This window comes from Lottia gigantea (genome assembly GCF_000327385.1).
Source record: "Lottia gigantea unplaced genomic scaffold LOTGIsca_18, whole genome shotgun sequence".
Taxonomy (NCBI): Eukaryota; Metazoa; Mollusca; class Gastropoda; family Lottiidae; genus Lottia; species Lottia gigantea.
In genome coordinates, this window is record NW_008708301.1 from 2,295,785 (window position 1) to 2,314,909 (window position 19,125).

At 34.5% G+C, this 19,125-nt stretch overlaps 1 protein-coding gene across 1 annotated transcript; it reads left to right on the forward strand.

Annotated features, from left to right (window-relative positions):
• Positions 1–3,784: 3,784 nt before the first annotated feature.
• LOTGIDRAFT_231240 (hypothetical protein) lies at positions 3,785–7,744 on the forward strand. Its single transcript, XM_009052285.1, has 3 exons — positions 3,785–3,824; positions 5,277–5,659; positions 7,060–7,744. Exons 1-3 carry the CDS (start codon positions 3,797–3,799, stop codon positions 7,237–7,239), a joined length of 591 nt encoding a protein of 196 aa, XP_009050533.1. The 5' UTR covers positions 3,785–3,796; the 3' UTR covers positions 7,240–7,744.
• The last annotated feature ends 11,381 nt before the right edge of the window (positions 7,745–19,125 follow it).

Consider the following 19,125-nt stretch of genomic DNA (forward strand, 5'->3'; position numbering starts at 1 on the left):
ACTCGACCCATATTTCATGAGCGACCAACTCGGCAACGGCGGCAGAATGCGTCACAGATTTTCGTGTACAATGTTTGATCTATAAATAAGTCTAGAAAAACACGTTATACGGATACCGGGTAGTATAATTAACTTCTCTTAGTATTTATCTTTAATATCAATTCATTATAACTAGTGACAATTCCTTCAAAGAACCACGATTTAAAAAAAAAGTGACTGACAAAATAAGATACGTAGCGTGATTTATTGCTAAAAGTCACTGAAACAACATAAGAATATGGTCCACTTTGTGTTCCATAGAAATTTTCTGCTGACACGGAATCCGCTAGTTGATCACGTGACTTCATTCGTTGGACTACATTCTAGCAGACGACACTTGGAATTCCGATTACCGCTTGGGATTATAAGGAAATTCGGCCGATAAAAAATGGTGACGTTTGGTAATAACTGAAATCCGCCATTTTGTATTTGTCAAAGTATACATTAATACATTTTACCTTGCTTGAAACTACTAGATTCATTCTACTAGCTGATATTGTAGAGAAAACCCATGTTTATCAAAACAAACTAATGCGGAGGTCGCGTAAGGTCGCTCATGTAAATTATTAATCCTTTCCGGAAATCCACGAATAATAGGTTTCCACGAAATTAAATTACTTGACTGTACTACATACCAAAGTCAAACACTATCAATATCTGTATTATGACTGACCTAGACTACATATTATTACAATCAAACACTATCAATATCTGTAGAATTTTTACCTCTACTACATACTACAGTTAAACACTAGCTATATCTGTATTATTACTGACCTCGACTACGTACTACATTCAAACACTATCAATATCTGTATCATTACTATTACTGGCCTCTACTACATACTACAGTCAAACACTACCAATATCTGTATCATCGTGACATATACTACATACTAAAGTCAAACAGTATCAATATCTGTATTATTACTGACCTACACTAGATATTATTACAATCTAACAGTATCAATATCTGTATCATGACTAACCTTTACTAAATACTACAGTTAAACACTACCTATGTCTGTACCATTACTTGCCTCGACTACATATTATTACAATCAAACACTATCAATATTACTGACCTCGACTATATACTACAGTCAAACACTATAATATTAAAATTTGTATCTTTTCTGACATCTGAAAACAAGCAATTCAAGTATCGTTTTTGGATTTGTTAAAATTAATAATTCCGTCCAAATCTGCCACAAACTGTAAGAGTGTGTTCAAGTTTGAAATAGAGCTCTTTTCAAAAAACAAAGAAAATAACTGATTAAATATTTTTCAACACTTTTAATGAGGTTCCTACTTGATTATTATGAAGTTTTATCTAAATTTATCTAAATTCATCTAAATTTATCAATAACTGTGCCTTCTACAGTGTTTACTGTTTATAGAACAAGTTATATTGTGATAGAGTTCATCGTTCGGTGATAATAATCAATTTCACAAATTTCGTCCAAATCGTTAAGAATTGTGCATTCTCGAGTACAGTGGTGCCGTGCGGAACCGGAAACCGGAGCACCGAATTAACGTGTAATTTTACATAGTAAATATTCCGTTCCTAGATAAAAGCGTGCGGATATCGTGGTTTCCGGATTATCGGCAACCGGATAAACGCGGCTCCACTGTATTTACAAGCTACAGACTGAACGCACTTCGAAAGAAAAGAACAATACCTCAAAAATAGCTTGCCAGGCAAGGTAACATACGCCCACTTCCAGCTGTCAGAAATAATAAGATCTTTAGTGGCTTATTGATTAATTTTCAAATAATCTTAAAATCTTCTATAAGTCAAGGCAAAAACCTGAAACAGTTCAATCATCAACTTCAAACATGAACAATGTCTCGGCGCTGTACACATAAGTCTCTATCGGGCCTAGAAGGCAAATTTGACGCGTTTTACCAAGTCGGGGGCAATAACTCTGAAGCAGTTCATCCGATTAATACTAATTTCGAAATTGACTGAGATCTCATCAATATATGCATGCATATCAAGTTCCATCAAGATCAGATACAAACTGTAGTCTCTATCGTGCTCACAAACCAAATTTGACGCATTTTTAAAAAGCCAAGGGCAATAACTCTGAAAATGTTCATCTGATTATTACCAATTTCGAACTTGATCGAGATCTCATCAATATATATATAATAATATAAGTTTCATCAAGATCGGATAAAAATTATAACCTCTATCGCGCCTAAAAAAAAGGTGAGCGAAGTGACCGACGGACCGACGGCAATATGCGATGGCAATATACGTCCACATTTCCATGTGGGCATAAAAAACAATCAAAATATTGTAAATTTTGTGAATTTTTATATATAATAATCATTCATATGATAATATACTAATCAAATAAGCAGTTAGATGCACAGTAGGAAGGCTTTGTTGTTTTCCTTGCACCAATAGTCCAAATATAGGAACAGTGTCGACAAATCCTACGCATATCATCCGACGCATCGAGTCTAGCTTTAGATTTAATGACTAAAATGTCAAGGTTCGCTTGGGTTCGTCGTGTTGAAGGGCACCAGAAATCCTGAAACCCTATAATTCTTCTCCTACAATAGTTAGTCTACCTCTGGGGGTGGAAAGAAACCCAGACTGCGAACTAGGAATATACAGTATTATAGTTTGGAATTGCATAAAAAAAATCTGCCAAAAGCAGCTTTAAAATGTATATATAAACGAATTGAAGACTACAAGACAGCTGGAAATGCACCCAATGCCGGGTTAAGGTCATAAACACGCATTCCGTATGGTTCACATCATGTATGATTGTTGTCCAAAATGCCTGAAAACCATAGTCATCGATATTAAATATGGCGGATATTTTCCTTCTCTAGGGATATTACCCGCTTTCGAAAGTTAATAGAGAAATTCGATATATTACTGCTCTTCCATATTTGCAGACTGTCTTTAGGATGTACAATTCCTTCATATCCACATTGCCCCATAGTAATAATTGACTTGGCGGTAGAAAGGTACACCAGCGGCTAGTAATTTAATTGTTAAACCAAACGAAATTGCCAGGGCAATGTCGTTGTACAGTAAATCAGAAACTTGTTTTGAATGAATTACAGATGTTAGGCGACCCAATTTCTAGCTAAGTTAGTACACCTTTTATGTATTAAAGGAAGAATGTCGCATACTGAATATTTCGAACCGAAACTTAGATCCAATAGCTGAATGGCTTCTTTTGTTAAAGAATGGCTGCAGGCCTTTATTAGTTTCCTCGGATCAATGTACATGTATAATCATACAGCTTATATATATGTCATGGAAATGTAACAACAGTTTTTGCATAATAGAGACGATAGTGCCATTGGCATTCTGAAGTTCTGTTGTCGATTTGCCGCTCTTGACCATCATCGATCTCGTTACCGTAAATACAAAATAAACACAAGTACCAACAATCCGAACCACAAAACGAAAGTAGAAATCTAGTATAAGAGTTTGTCAGCAAATACACTGTTTATATGAAGAAGAACGCTTTTCATGGATTCCATCTATGCCCTTTTCTGCCGACTGCAATAACATTTAGGAAAAAAACCTGCATACTGGTAATTCGAGATTAGTCATAGACTACGTCGCAGTATTTAGTTAATGACATTCCACCTTCAAATTTATAAAAGTTGTTTAAAGTTTTATTTTTAGTTTGTCAACATTGAATCATTCTACAACGACACACCTTTTCCTTTCTTCCACTCTTATTCATTTTACAGACTTAATAGAAACAGCAAGCCAATTAAAATGAATTTTGGAAATTTAACGAAATCAGGTAAGATTTGTTTATATTTCTTTGACGACAAACTGGTTTCTTTAAGTTGTCAGGGGTTAAGATGGCACGTGTTAGTAAAAAGTACACAGATCGACTTTAAAAATGACGGCGTTAAAAATACTACTTAAACACACAAAAAAAAAACAAACAAGGCCCTTTACTTTTAATACGTACTGGAAACGAACACCCTGTAATGATAATAATATCGCGTATATCAATAAGTGATGATCGGTATATCATCATATGTGTCTATTGTTTTGTAACAAGTGATGATCGGTATATCATCATATGTGTTTATATTGTTTTGGTAATAAGTAATGATCGGTATATCATCATATGTGTCGATTGTTTTGGTGATAAGTGATGCTTTAATTAATGAGTCTTTACTAAGTCGGAGATGTCACCCCGTAAGTAATTATCTCGTTAAGTAAAGGGAGGGAAGGTATTATCTATTGTTTTTACCCAAAGAAGTTATTCAAATGTTTCCTTAATGAGGCGACCATCTGCCGTGGAGTATAAATATGTAAATGTTTTTGGGGATTCATTCTTTGGCTTGGTAAGGAATCACGTCGGAACTTTGATTTAGTATAGACTCCAAGTTAGTGAATGGAAATAAAGAAGTGTTGTATATTTTAACCTGTCTACAATCATTATGGGAAAGAAAATAAATACAACAAGATTACAACCTCAAGAAGGACTTATTACAATCGCTCAAATTTACCATAAGGCAGTCATACAAACGCACAGTACTCTGGACAGCTATATGCTTGTTTGTTCTAGTACTTAAAGAGATTGTAAAGACGTTTTCTATAAAAAAAATTAAATAAAAAATTATGCAAGAACCGCAGATCGCTGCTATCAGTGTCCCCTATACAAACAAACAATTAGGAACCCACTTTACAATCCCTTTAATGTTGTATTCATTCCCGACTTTCACCATAGTGCGCATTTCAAGTTATAGCTTACTCTGGGCATTTAAATATAACTTTTCTTCATCGGTACATAAGAAGTAGGTAGCAGAAGAGAAATAATGTTAAATAGTTCCCTTGAAAACGTCTTATACAATAACTTATCCAACAATAAAACATAATTAATCTTTTCAATAAGGCTTATCATAAAAGGTTCCTTGTTGGAAAAAAGTTTCCAAGGAATAGATCAAATTCTGTGGAAATAAAAGCGATTGCGTTTTGAGCAAGGCCTTCACAATATTGATAAAATATGTACAGCATTTGGTTTCCAATTAGGTATACAAATTGTTATTACATTCAGCAAACATCCTAGCACTTTACCGCCGGGACTAGAAATAACACTAAACAAATAAATTTCCATGAAAGGTAAAACAGAAACCCTTTTCTTAATTAGTAAAAAATTCATCGAGAACAATATTTAATTGCTAAATAATAACTAAATAATTCAGAGACGTAACTAATACTACATCAATATTTGTTTCAGTGGGGAATTCGGTGATGGGTGCATTAGATGATGTCGATAAGAAGGCTGACGAAACAAGTGAGTCTTTGCATGAAACTGGAAAGACAATAGACCAAGCAGCAACAGATAACGCAAATGCAATAGACCAAACTTCCAAGGATGCTGGTACCGCACTTGATAAAACCGCCAAGGATACCGTTTCCACTATTGATCAGAATGCCAATGCAGCCATGTCAGGAATAGATCACAGAGCAAAGGAAGCCAGCTCCGATATAGGCGAGAAGGCGAAGGCAAGTGGAGAAGCTGTTCAAGAGGAAGCAAGTGGTCAATCTTCCTTTTTGGACAACACTTTTGGTCAAATCTCTGATGGTGCGAAGGAAAAGGTCGGAGAAATTGTTGAAGAAGTAAGTAAAGTATGATTATGAATAGTATATCCATGATGTTAATTCAGGAGAATGTTGTTCAGTTTTAACATCCACGTACCACGATGATTATTGCCGTGCCAGAGGAGCGATAGTCCTAATCGTACTTAGTTCCTAAACCAATTTTGGAGTTGTCTCCCGTATTATAGTATTTTGGAATACATTAGACTCACTCCACTAATTCATTTGCCTTCTCTTCCCATGTTAAAACACGAAACTCAACCAGCTACAACTTTTTCAAGAAATCTTGTTGAAAGCTTTCCAATATGTCGAATGAAAGCCTGACCAATCCTTAATGTCTCCTAAAAAATTCAATATAAAACGATGACCTTGAAAATTTTGAGCTAGTCAAATGGAAAGTAGACTACTACAGGTTATACATAACCGCTAGAGTTTGGCACTTCACAAAACGACTTTTTTAGAATTATCCTTCCGTCTTGAAGTCTCTCATTATCTCGCCAATTCTTAAAGATAATGCAATTACAATTGCAATCAAATTGCAAATCTAGACCAAAAATTACTCAAAAATAGGCATGCACAATCATTTGCATGAAATGTTTTAGTGGAGTGAGTCCATGTAGTCTTAAAACTAGACCCGTGAACAAGCCAGCTTGCCAGGGAGTGGGGGGAGGGGGGTATATCAACTGGCTACAGCTAAGCCAACACCTTTGGTGGTTGTGGCTGGCTTGACATAACATAGGCTGGCTATCCGCAGCTTTGAGCAAAAAACACCTTTCGCACCACTAATACTAGACGTTGAATGATTCTCTCCGAATAAGACTGACCGGTTCCACAACCAAGAATCGTAATCTTCTAGTGCAAATTGCTAAATTGGTTGCAAAGGAATTTATCATCTCAAAATTTCAATGCTGAAATTCAACATTTTAATCCAGATCAAGTCAAATACAACTACAAGACAAGTGGGAAGTTGGTCTTAAATGAGATTCAAAATTCTAGAAATACAGACAACAATATTAATTTCAAAATGTGTTTCTCACTTTTATTACACATGTCCATGCTTCTAACCAAAATGCACCAAGTTACAAGACTTGGATGCGCAGTTTGAAAAGTAATTAGGTTCTAAGAAATACAATTTTTAAAGAGTCTTTAGCTGAATATATCTGGACTGCACTTTAACTTACCCAGCAAAAAAATTACAAATATTTGTCGTGAATAAAGACGATCTTGTTCATATTCAGAGCTTTCAAGTGAACTTCGTTTAGCCTTTATAATAAAAACGCCGACGACTGGCTGGAATGTTTAAAAAGCAGACCGGCGGCGGCTTGTGGCAGCAATAGTTGGAGATTTTCGGCAACTTACAGATCTACTCAAAACTATTGAAGATAGCATTGAAGCTTTAAAAAGGTTTCTTGTATTTGTAGGTGAAGGAAAAGGCTTCAGGAGCGCTCCAATCTTTTACGGGATCTGGTGATAAGAATACCAGCGAGACCAAACCTGATACCAAAACTACAACAGATGCCACAGAGTCATCAGACACGAAAGACAAGGACGGATTTGATATTAAGGAAACAATCTCATCTGGAATTAGCAGTTTCTTTTGATTTTGAGTCCATTTGATTGTTCTGGTGTATTAACGTGATGTATAATTAAATGTACAATCTTTAAAATATATTAAGATTTACATATAAATTTCAATGCATGCATAATTCAAATACTATATTAAGATGTAGTAAAATAAATATCTGCAAGAGGTAGCACTTTTCATAATTATAATGATTTGATTGATGCCAAATTGTCAATGCAAATGAAGGCATGATGATCCAGCTTATATGTGGATTGTCGTCACCTCCGTTGACGGTTGTTATTCAGTTACAAATCAATCTGACACTGCACTGGACTCTTCGTTCCGAAAATGATACGATGAGAAAACTTTTTCAAATTGCAATTCTTAGTGAACTGATCAATAGTTTGTGTTATTATTATTATTACTAACTCGTTAAGGTTCACAATATTGTAACTAGAAATACTAAGCAATCAGGTCTAAACGAGTCGGCACATTTCTGAATTATAATGAGTTGTTTATTTGATATTAAATAAATGCAATTTATACTCTTACCTCCCTTGAATCGACTTGAAACAAAGGAGTTACCAAGTAACTAGAGGACTATGGCCTATGATTGAGAAAAGATAGCTAGTTTCAGACATTGAGATCAGAGATCAATTTTAAAAAGTCGAACCTTGACGATATAATTATGATCATCTAACAGGACCTTGGTCCACGAGATCAAAATTGTTGATTCTGTATACAAAATACAGAACTTTTAGTACACAATAATTTGTTGTGTTACAAATATAAGATTGTTTAACACCATGTAAAACATAAAGCCCATGAAGCGGATGAAAAGCCCCTCAAATTTGATGCAAAGAAGAATACTATTTTATTCAAGAAACAAAAACGTCCGATTTTCTATCAATGTGTATAAACCCAATTTCGGCGATAACAACATTACAATGACTCCTAGTCGTGTTATCTGTTTTCACCAGGAATAGGTTTGTTAGGGGGATAAACTTTCGAAGTTGGTTGAAAACTGAACGATACGTCAAGGTACTTGAATTATTATACTCGAGGAAAGTAAAGCGAATTGAGGATCCATTTAGCCAATGAATTCTGGTCTGAGAAGGAATTTCTGATTTAACTCATAGCCAAACCGTAGAATCGATCGTTATATTATTAGCCTCATGCAGTTCATTCTTCCACATTACGTCTGAAAAAAAGAAAGAGTATAACCTACAATCAAGGTTCAACAACATATGAATGTGTTCTAGCCATTCCTTGTAAAGACAAATTTTCCATCATGAGTGACTGGGCTAATAAAAATAAATTTCCCAATCATGTTGTCACATGTGTTATATATATGAAGGACCTACATGACACTAAGTAAATATTCGGTCAACAGAGAGATTTATTGGTTATTAATCCTAGTAATAAAGATTAAATTTTTTATCAGGGATTAAAACTGTCTTCCCACTGGCGAAATGGGATCAGTTCTCGTCTTATAAAGAAGTCCATGTTTCCGGAGATCAACAGAAATTAATATTTCAATATTTGACCGTCAATTCAAAGTAGAGTGTGCAATCGTATGACATATTCATCCATTCTTTACCAACAGATCCAGAGCAACATGACAAGCACCCAGAACAGGTTTAGCCTCACTTTCACTATAATATTTGAATGAAATATGACCCAAAATAGTTACTTTTCGTACAGTAGGTGCGCTGTTCAAGTCAGAATTAGGCTTTAGGTTAGGTAACTATCATTTGCATTGTTTTAGTTGTTTAATTATCAGCCAAATGACGAATTCATATGTGAGGATTTCTAATGGCTAAACAAGAATGTTCGGATGGTTAACCACACACCATAGGAGTCATCGCAAAACCTTAGATCCACCGAGGTTTTTAAACGTAATACCAGGAGCAGAACAGGCAATAGAAACAGGTTAGGAAAAGGCGCAATGTTGAATCGTGCTGACTACACAACTCAGATTATCTAGCCATTGTCCACTTTTGAGTCACAGTATCATCACCAGTATGATCATTGTATGAAAAATAGTTATCTCTACGGGCAGGTAGGTGAAGTATTTCACTGGGTTTTCAAGTACATGTAATTAATAAACTCCTGGTTATAATTATTAAAGGCACTGTTCGACATTTTCGGGGATTGATTTGGGTTTTGAATGTATGTTATTATGTATGTTATTATGTATGTTTTTCAAAAGTACTAATACTGCACGAAAATGGCATACTCCTTTTCAAAAATACTATTAACTAGAAATTTCACTTCTGTCTCAAGAAAAGACGATTATTTTTGACACAGATGGATTTGAAGGCTCAAATTTGGACGATGAGCTGTGAACACTATTACTGATTAGTTTAACTGAAAAAAAATTCTTTCTGAGACAAAGGTTAGATTGGTCAAACGAATGGTGAACGTGTTTTTTTAATATTGTTTTAGTTTCCAAGTCTACACATTTCTAGTTTGGAATCTTTTTGTAGTAATTGTGCGATTTTCGTGCATTTCTAGTTCTTCTGGGGGCTATTTACATATATACAAAACCTAAATCAACCACCCAAACTGAACTCGTTTCAAACAGCAATAGAGAGATTAAAGTAAGCCGGATAAAAGACTTAATCGACTTTTGGACACTAACGTATGAACTCTCATTAACTGTCTTAAATTGGATCAATAAATATATCAGACAGGTCGCTAACCGCTGTGTTGTTAGTAAATTAATTCGGACTGTATACATGACAATCTAGGACAGCCTAATCTAGTTCTCAGTTTATGTTACGTACCAATATCAAACTATATTTTAGATTGATTATCGAATAATAACCATAACCAGGCCTGAATACCTGAACTGTAGCCTAGTATTATTGATAACATATTGGCTCACTTTGTCACTTTTTGTGCTAATCGGTGACTTGAAAAAAAGCCAAATAAATATCTATATATATATGTATGTGTGTACTCTGTTTGTACTGTCTGGTAATTGAGTAGAAATTGCTAAAATTGCGATTCAATACATCAAAAACAATGTGATACAGATCGATAAACTCAGACATTTTGTAACGTATCGTCGAAATTTGCAGACATCGTTCTATAAGTGGTAAGAGAGAACATCTATTTCTATATCGTCCTTCATCAATATTATTACGTTGTTACATTGATCGTTTGTTTTTACATAGTGCCCATAGTCTATGAAAACTTATCAACTCTGACTTATTTCTTTTCTCACATTCCTAGGAGCATGTTGGTGAGCCATACACCATCGTGTTTACTTTATTTTCACTTGACTCTTTCGTCTGCTCTATTTGGACAATGGACCGACCCAAATTCATATAATTTCAAATCTACGAGAGGAGAAAATGGACAAAGTAGATGCTGTATTTTTGTAAAAAAAAATCTTTTATTTTTACTCTAACGTCTTGAAAGCTACGCAGTACGCCGCTTGGTACATTTAACCTATAGCTGACTTATCTGTACTCAGTAAGAAAAAGATTGCTATAGTATTATTGACCCGGTTGTAGTACAATGACCTATTTTTTTCTATATTCAGGTTTAGTGTATAGCTACTTACACGCCAAAGAACATTCTACTATGCCGGTTAATATATAAGATTCGCTTGACTGAAAACATTCTAGACGTTTCATTCATCCTGCTTGACCTGAGGTGACCCCTTAAGAAGATATTTTACGCTGGAATGTCCTGCAGTAATTTAACAGAAGAATTGCATGGAGTTTTATGTCTTGTTAATTAACTCTCATAGTACATACATGCTCAACCTAGAAACTTGTTTTCCAAAGAAGTTCAATTTGGCAACAATTCTAAGTTGTTGACGACATCATTTGTATGCATACACATCAGTACGAATATGACTTCGAACATTGCAAGCGGGAAGGGAATGTATTTACCGCTACTGTGTTTTACCAAAAATTGTTGTTCTTGTAATCATTTTTTAAGTACAGTTGAACTGAAAGAGTAGACAGATAAAGATATCCGCACGAGTGATAAGTAAGGTCAACATTCTATGGAGTGTATTCATATATTATGCAAATAGAAAATTGCTTAAATACAATTGAATATTCGAAAGTACAGATTGGTCAATTTAGATTTAGAATACTGTAATGTTTTCCATTCTGATATATTTCCACAACAAACACTTTCTACTTCCTATTTCCATCAACATCGTACCAATTAATATATTAATGATATATCGCCACCTAATATTGATTGTTGTTAATTCTGGAATTGGAATTAGTCACATTAACCTTTGATACAGAACAGGATGTTACAGAACCTGTATAAAATGATGAGTCATAAATAAACAACTGAACCTGTTTTCAACAACAACCTACTTATAGAGAAGTTATAATGATATGTCATTATATAATATCGACTGTTGTACTTCTAAAGGTGGAATATCATCTCCCTCTTTTACCTCAGGACAACCTCAGTAGCTTTTCTTTGTGTGTTATATTTGGGAGACGGATATTATGGGCGTGTAACAGATTGATCCACATTTCATACATACACAGACATACAATTTATTAAGTTCCTATAGTTTATAAGGATTCAGGGTCATTTGAAATGCAAACTTACAGCATCAATAACAACAGAAAAGAATGTGATACAGACGATCTTCAGATAGATATAGCACAATTATCACAATACGATGGCAGATAGAGCAGCAGAGACTACAAGCTTCGCATTATGCTAGTTGTGAATAGGAGAAACATTGTTGTTAAAGATGGTGAATAAATGCACCGCACGTGTAAGACCTGTCAGAAATGGTATGTTCAAAAATTCAGAATGATAACTGGTTTTCTTTTCAATTTGAATTAGGGTTTCTAACGCTTTCACTTTTGTCTATCTAAATATAAATATTCATAAACTGAAACCAATTCTTGAAATAGAACAACAGCACATTGAATAGTTTGAGCTATCATACGACTATATTGATTTTTATACCAGACAACCACAGTACTGTGGCAATTATTATTAGTCTATGTTCAATATTCATAATAATTAACTTCTAACAACATAATGTAGTGATTGTCTTTTAACTGTTTGTTGATTACACTGGAATGTCTGACTTGAATTTTGGTGCAAATAAATGAAAGTAATAGAAAGTTTTAAGCTGTATAGATGTTTAACTAGAAAAACATAGAAAACACTCAGTGTCTTGGGGACATACTTTTAAAAAGCCATCCAACATTTTTCTTCCTCTTTTCTGGACACAACTCGATCAATTTACGTATTAGCACAGGAATGCGTCGTTTTTAGGTCAAATCCTGCGTTTGGAGGACAAGGTCGCTGTTAGAAGATCTTGCGTACCAATTCAAACCCTAATTCAGATTACGAAGTACATGACAAATAAAGGACAGGTCTGAGCACTATCTCTGTCTTGTAACTCAAGAGTAAGAAGAAGGGCCAGTGATCGATGGTGTTTATCTTACTATTTAAACACAATTAGTGTGACGTTACATACCTTTATAACAGTCTTATTATCTGACTGGTTAAACTAGTCTGCATTCCTCCCATCTCATTCATTCACTTATTTATTCATACATTCTTTGATCCATTCATTCACTCACTCATTCTTGAACATTTTAATATTAATGTTTTCATTCAATACCAATGAAAACGTGTATGTGTCTGTAACGTTAAGCACGTTGTTACGTGTTACAGAAGCAATGACTCAACTACCATTTGGGCACTGTCCTCAGAAAAAAAAAATACAAATTTGAAAAATATACATACCAAAGCAAATTAAGTATGTTAAAGGTTAACACACAATATAAAATGATTCAGAACTTATGCTTGAGCCCTATCAATGGCATTATTATATCATTAAGAAAACGATTTAAGTCGGCTATGACTGCCAATTAGTATCCTTATACTTGAAAATTCTATGCCCTTAGAATCCAGTAGAGCATATATGTTTTACATAATTATATATCTATGGTACCGTATTCTTCGTTATCATCGACGTAGTTTCTGGACTTGTTATTTGAAATTGGTTAGATAGTATAATGGTATAAGACTAGATTATAATGGAGGGAGCAAGCCTTGGTCAAGTTGAGTAATAATTGAACTGTTATATTAAGTTTCAATGATGATTGATAAGGCTCAGACTTATCTTTCATACAATACTAAACCTTGAAAACTGCGACAAAATCAAGACGAATGGAACTGTATATCCTATCGTGTGTATTTCGGGTCTAAGTGATAATACTTGGATAGGTCACAAAACAAGATCTATTCCTAAAATTGAGAAGTTGGAAGCCTTATTAAAAGCATTAACTCCCAACAAGATCAACATGCATATCTATTGTAATGACACTGAACCGGAGTTTTGGGGAATTGTTGGTACAGCAATTGCGAGAAAACTGCCCAGGTTTCGGTATGTTAAGCTACTTTCTACAGCTTGCAAATAATGTATATCAACAAGTCATGTGAGAACGATTTGGTTTGTGAACACAGGTAGACGAAAGGCGCACCACGACACATTTGTGTAGGGGTATTTACGCAGTAAAACTATTGCTGATACATCTTACAGACTCAAAATTAAACGAATGAAAATTCTTTCGTTTATGTCATAAACCTAAAATATCTTGCTTGCCTGGGGCTCAAATCTAAAAATTGCGCTGTAATGAACACTGTGATGCGTTCTCATTGGACAATTCTTTGTCTTATCAAAATAAATGCGCATATTTTCCCCGCCAAATTGGCTTTTAACAAGTGTTTGATATCACACGTAACAGTTACATGTATATTGTTGGAATTGTTTTCATGTGCTCATAATATGAAAAGCTCGGTGAGTGCTGATTTAACTAAATAACTGTCGATATGAATCATAAATTTTATTTTACGCACTATAAATGATATAAATATACTTTCAATAAAAGTTAGTCATTTATAAATAATCTTACGGCATTTTCGCTTCACCGAGATAATAAAAATGTACCTCATATAATAAGACGCAGTAAAATTGACTTATACATTACCTATATTTTACCATAGTCTGATGAAATTCATTGACATCATTTTGCCGCCAACCTTTGTACCTTTGCTTACTTGATTTAAATACTAGAAAGATGCCCCCCTCCCCCTTTACGTTCTCCAAATAAAGGCATACTCTACATACCAATTTAGACTGTTTCAGAATCTGTAATTGATGTACCATAAAATAGTAATTGTCGTTATATAAGTTTACGTTAAAACGACCTTGTTTTAAATTCATTCATATAATTTGTGGCCTAATGTGCATCTTTTCGGCACACAATTATGATGTAAATTATTCTGAATTGAGATTTTCGCGCCCGTTTATGACTTTGCTTATCAGTCTCGCGTGCTTTAATTTGGCAAGGAACTTCCAATGACAAGGGAATGGAATATCTCGGTCTCGATCAATAGGTCAAGTTACAGCGAAGAGGTCTATTCAGGACATTTACCCTTTCTGTACTGTGCTGCTTTATTTTTAACTCGCTCCCAAATCAATACAATGATGCATCATGGGATTACTTAATGCCTAATTTGCATACGGACTATAATATGATTGGGCCATGTATTCTTTATTTAATTAACACATTTTAAAAAACACAATTGAAAATGAATGGACAATAGACCTACATGCTCTATAAGAGCTGTAAGATACAGAGTTTTAATTTATGCAACTAGGACACATTACGCTAATATGAAACAGAATTCGCAATCATCCAGACAGGTCTTGACTATTCGAGAAATACGAGAAAATTCTGGATGTTCGAAAAACAATCACGCGGTTTTTGTAACCGACATTTTATGAATGTGACCTAAGTGTACTAAGCGAGAGGGAGTATTTTAACACGAACGCGAACACAGAGCGTCATTACACGATCTTCTACGAACAGAAAACGTCGAGTTCTCTAACTTGGAATAAATCTCAAAATGCAAGACTTTACTAAATCAGGTTAGTTAACATTTCATTTCTTAAAATACACTTTGAATTTGAAAAATATTTTATTTCCGAAATATGTTTTAGATATGCGGTAAATTATTCTTTTACGTTTGATCAAATTTCGCGCTGCAGCGATACGGTATATTCATTCAACTTTCAGTCATAAATATATTATATTTTGGGTCACAACTTTACGCTAGAGAGTAGTAATACATCGAAAAGAAACAAATATTGCCAAGTCATTGAAATGTTTTAGGAAAGCTTTAAAAATTTATTTGCGTTTCGTTTTAAACAATTTTTTGATAAAACATTTAGGGGCGTATACAAACGTGAGATGGAATTTTCGCTAGTTTTTAAATAGTCTTCGTGTGTAAAACACGTTTTTCGTGAAATGTAGCATATTTGATGATGAAACTGTTCTACATATAAGATGTACCGGTATATAAATAAGATGGAAAGGAATCAGATAGTACGTGACGCTAAGACAAATTGCAACCTATTTGCCAAAGCTTCAGCATGTGGCCTGTTTTAAAATACGAATTCAAAATTTGCGCTAAAATAATTCAGCTTGTTAACGTTAATGTATTGTACATTAAATCTAGAAAGCGTTTTATTGTAGCTGAGCTATATTTTGGGTTTCCAAAGAAATTAGCATTTTCGCACGGAGTATCGATTGTTTTTCAAGTAAATAAACATTTCTAGCTGTATTGTAGTAGGGTTGTCAACACTGCGTCTTGAGTCTGGTAATCAATCACGTTAACGCGGGCAGTAGTAAATCACCAACGTGATGTAAATCGTGAAAAAGTCCCGGATTAATACATGAAAAGTTACATCAAAGGTGATTATTATAGATAAAAAATAATAATGAATAATAATAAGCTTACTTTAGTATGAATAGATAACGTGTTAAAATACCTAAGGCGACAGACACTAGACTTTTAATCACGATTTTTTTAAGAAATGAAAAAAAATCTCATAAAATCAGCTTTAGGGAAAAACAAGTATTTTGTTTTAAAGGCGACATGCCGCACATACCACATGTCTTCTGTTATTTTTCCCGCCAAACTTCACTGGGAGCGTTTTTCTCTTGAAGTTTATATCAACAAATCTGGAATGCGGTAACGCCACCCGTGAAAGACTGATTTCTAATCAAATTTTACAGAGTCCAGAATATTCTTAATTAATTCACTCGAGTTCCACTGGTGTGAGAAAATCAGGTTAATCAGATTGCGGGCGAACATTATTATCCAGACACTTGACAACTTGATTGGATATCTTTATTGATATCTGTCTTGACTGCTAGAGGCTGAAGCAATTTATCTTATTAAATAATTCTGATATCTACTTTCTATAAGCTTTCAGAATCGCGGCATTTTCTTTTAGGACAGTCTTGAATACATAAAGGTTATTGTTTGCCACGAACTATTTTCACATGCGCACATTCTCGGTTTAATGACTTGTAGCCAATTTAGGAAGTGCTCACACATGCGCAGTGACTGCTACAACAAAACGTATAGACGAGACTACGCGTGACTCGCTCGTTGGTTAATCTCAATTGCCCGAAGGATGCGCTCTCGTCTCGTTCAAATACCTTAGTATATCAAGGTATAGAACCACAATTAGGTCGACGTATTATGTGGGCTAGGCTTGTTATCTAAATCTAACAATCCATTGTCTGGCTTTCACTTCTGTACATGGCTATTGTTGATCAAGGTCAAATATTCGATCAATGAATCCAGATGACGACTCGTGGTAGAACATTGGCACTAATAAACTTAAAATAGAAAGGTGACTAGACTGTAGGCTAGGCCATATTGCAGAAAGGTCACTCAAGACTATATTTACGCAAGTTTAAGTGCAGAAAGGTGAAAGGTTATATGGGCAAGATGATAAGTACATAGGCTTATATACTATATACTTACTATACACATAAACTTCTCTTACCTCGGTCTCTCTTTAACTTAACAAAATATATTGCTGCGATTTAAAAAAAAATTATAAAGATTAAATTGATTTTTTTGAACTGGACTAATTTCAAACGATTTGTGTTTTGACTTGACCGTGTCAATCATTATTGTTTTTACTTGCAGCTAAAGAAACAGCCGACAAAAAAGCCGAACAAGCCGGAAAGGTCATCAACGACGCCGGAAGCAAAATCGAAGAAAAATCCAAGGATGCTGGATCCGCAATCAATGACAAATCAAAGGATGCCGGTGAAGCTTTAGGCCATAAAGAAAGTTACTTAGATCAAGCTAAAGATAAAGTTGGTGAAGTTGTTGATGCCGTAAGTGTTCTTATTTGAGATTTTGATGGTGGTTGTAAAGTCGTTCGTTGATTTTCGAAAGTATATTCAATGATTTCATAGTCTACACGTTGACGAAATAGCAATTCAAAAAAAACGATACAACCGTCATTATTATATTATTTCTACACGAGAGGACACTTGTGTCTAATTGGCTAACTATTTTTATTGTCAACCATGTAGTATGAATTATTGAAATTTTTCACGTGAGTCAGAATTGAAATTAATTTTAACCAATTGGTATATCTAGAGATAGATAGATAACGTTCTTCGTATTACTTTAACGACTCTTGCTGTTCATTTTGTTGCCGTTCGACAACATTGACTATCCTCCGCCATTTTTACATCTTACTTTTTTTCTTCTTTCAGGTAAAAGACTCCGCCTCCGGGGCATACGAATCTTTAACTGGGGGAAATAAGAAATAATACGGGACACAAATCTATTCAAATTTCAAACACTGAACCAACCTCCAGGGCAGCAGACTTCTAAAATCCTAAAATAATGTTCTACCTCTCTCAGTATAGAGTCTAAATTTCAATTAGACCGAATATTTTATATTTTTGTTCTTATTACGTTTTGATATTTGTGAAAGAAAGTAGAATTAACTTGATGGTTTTGTAAAATAGTCTCGAGGAAGAGCAGTATTAGTTATTTACATTCGACAACTATGATGAGTTACATGTATTTATTTTCATTTTAAATGAAAGACTTTTTGTTTCGCTTGCCTTGGAGAAAAGTAAAGATGTGATGCACGTAGCCTTGCCAAGCATGTTGATATATACCTTCATCGCTTGAGCCCTTTGAATATATGAAAATTGGCTTCAACCAAGATCCACATTGATGTCATTCGGGTCGGTTTGACAAGAGCCTTTTGCAGTCTGATTTGACAAATTGCATCTGATCAAGTTCGGCATATCATTATTCTATTGAGTTCACGAGCTCAACGTTGTTGAAGGTACCAATAATGTACACGTTCAGTTTGATATATTATAACATTTGATGTTGAACTTCTGAAAGCTTTGTTTATAACGATGATAATTTTGTGGTATATTCTAATGTTTGGCAGGCCGTGTATTAACTTTAGAACTGTTTGTGTTAGTGTTTATATGTTATAATATTTTATTATTATTATTAATTATATCTTATTAGTGCTCAAATTGTTTGTTTTTATCGGCCCTCCCTCGAAGTACTAGAATTGCCACGAGGATGCCATATCATCTGACTCTTCCTTAAATCTTTTATATTTATTTACATGCAAACAATCACTTCAATGAACATGTACATAAACAGAAGACCAAATGAAACTTGACCATGGTTTGAAAATACCCAAGATAAAAACAACACAGTATAAATCAATTGAAATGGTTTTAACAGATTGATAAGTCAGCGAAACCAGAACAACAAATGGCAAACGTATAGCTTCCGGTTATGGCATCAAAGTCGCCCAATGACGGGTTACAGAACCGGGCTGTCAACTTTGCAATGCAAACGGAAAAATGGCCAATATCATTCACATTAGTGCTGTGTGACCACCCAGAGCTTCAATACAGGTGAATTCTCTCCGTTGCACAAAAAGTTAATCGTCTGATTAGGTCACGAGGGTGAGCTCGCCATTTCTCCTTGAGGTCCTCGAAGAGTTCTTGTCGATTGGCCGAAGGACGAGGCATGATGTCTCATAGTTGTT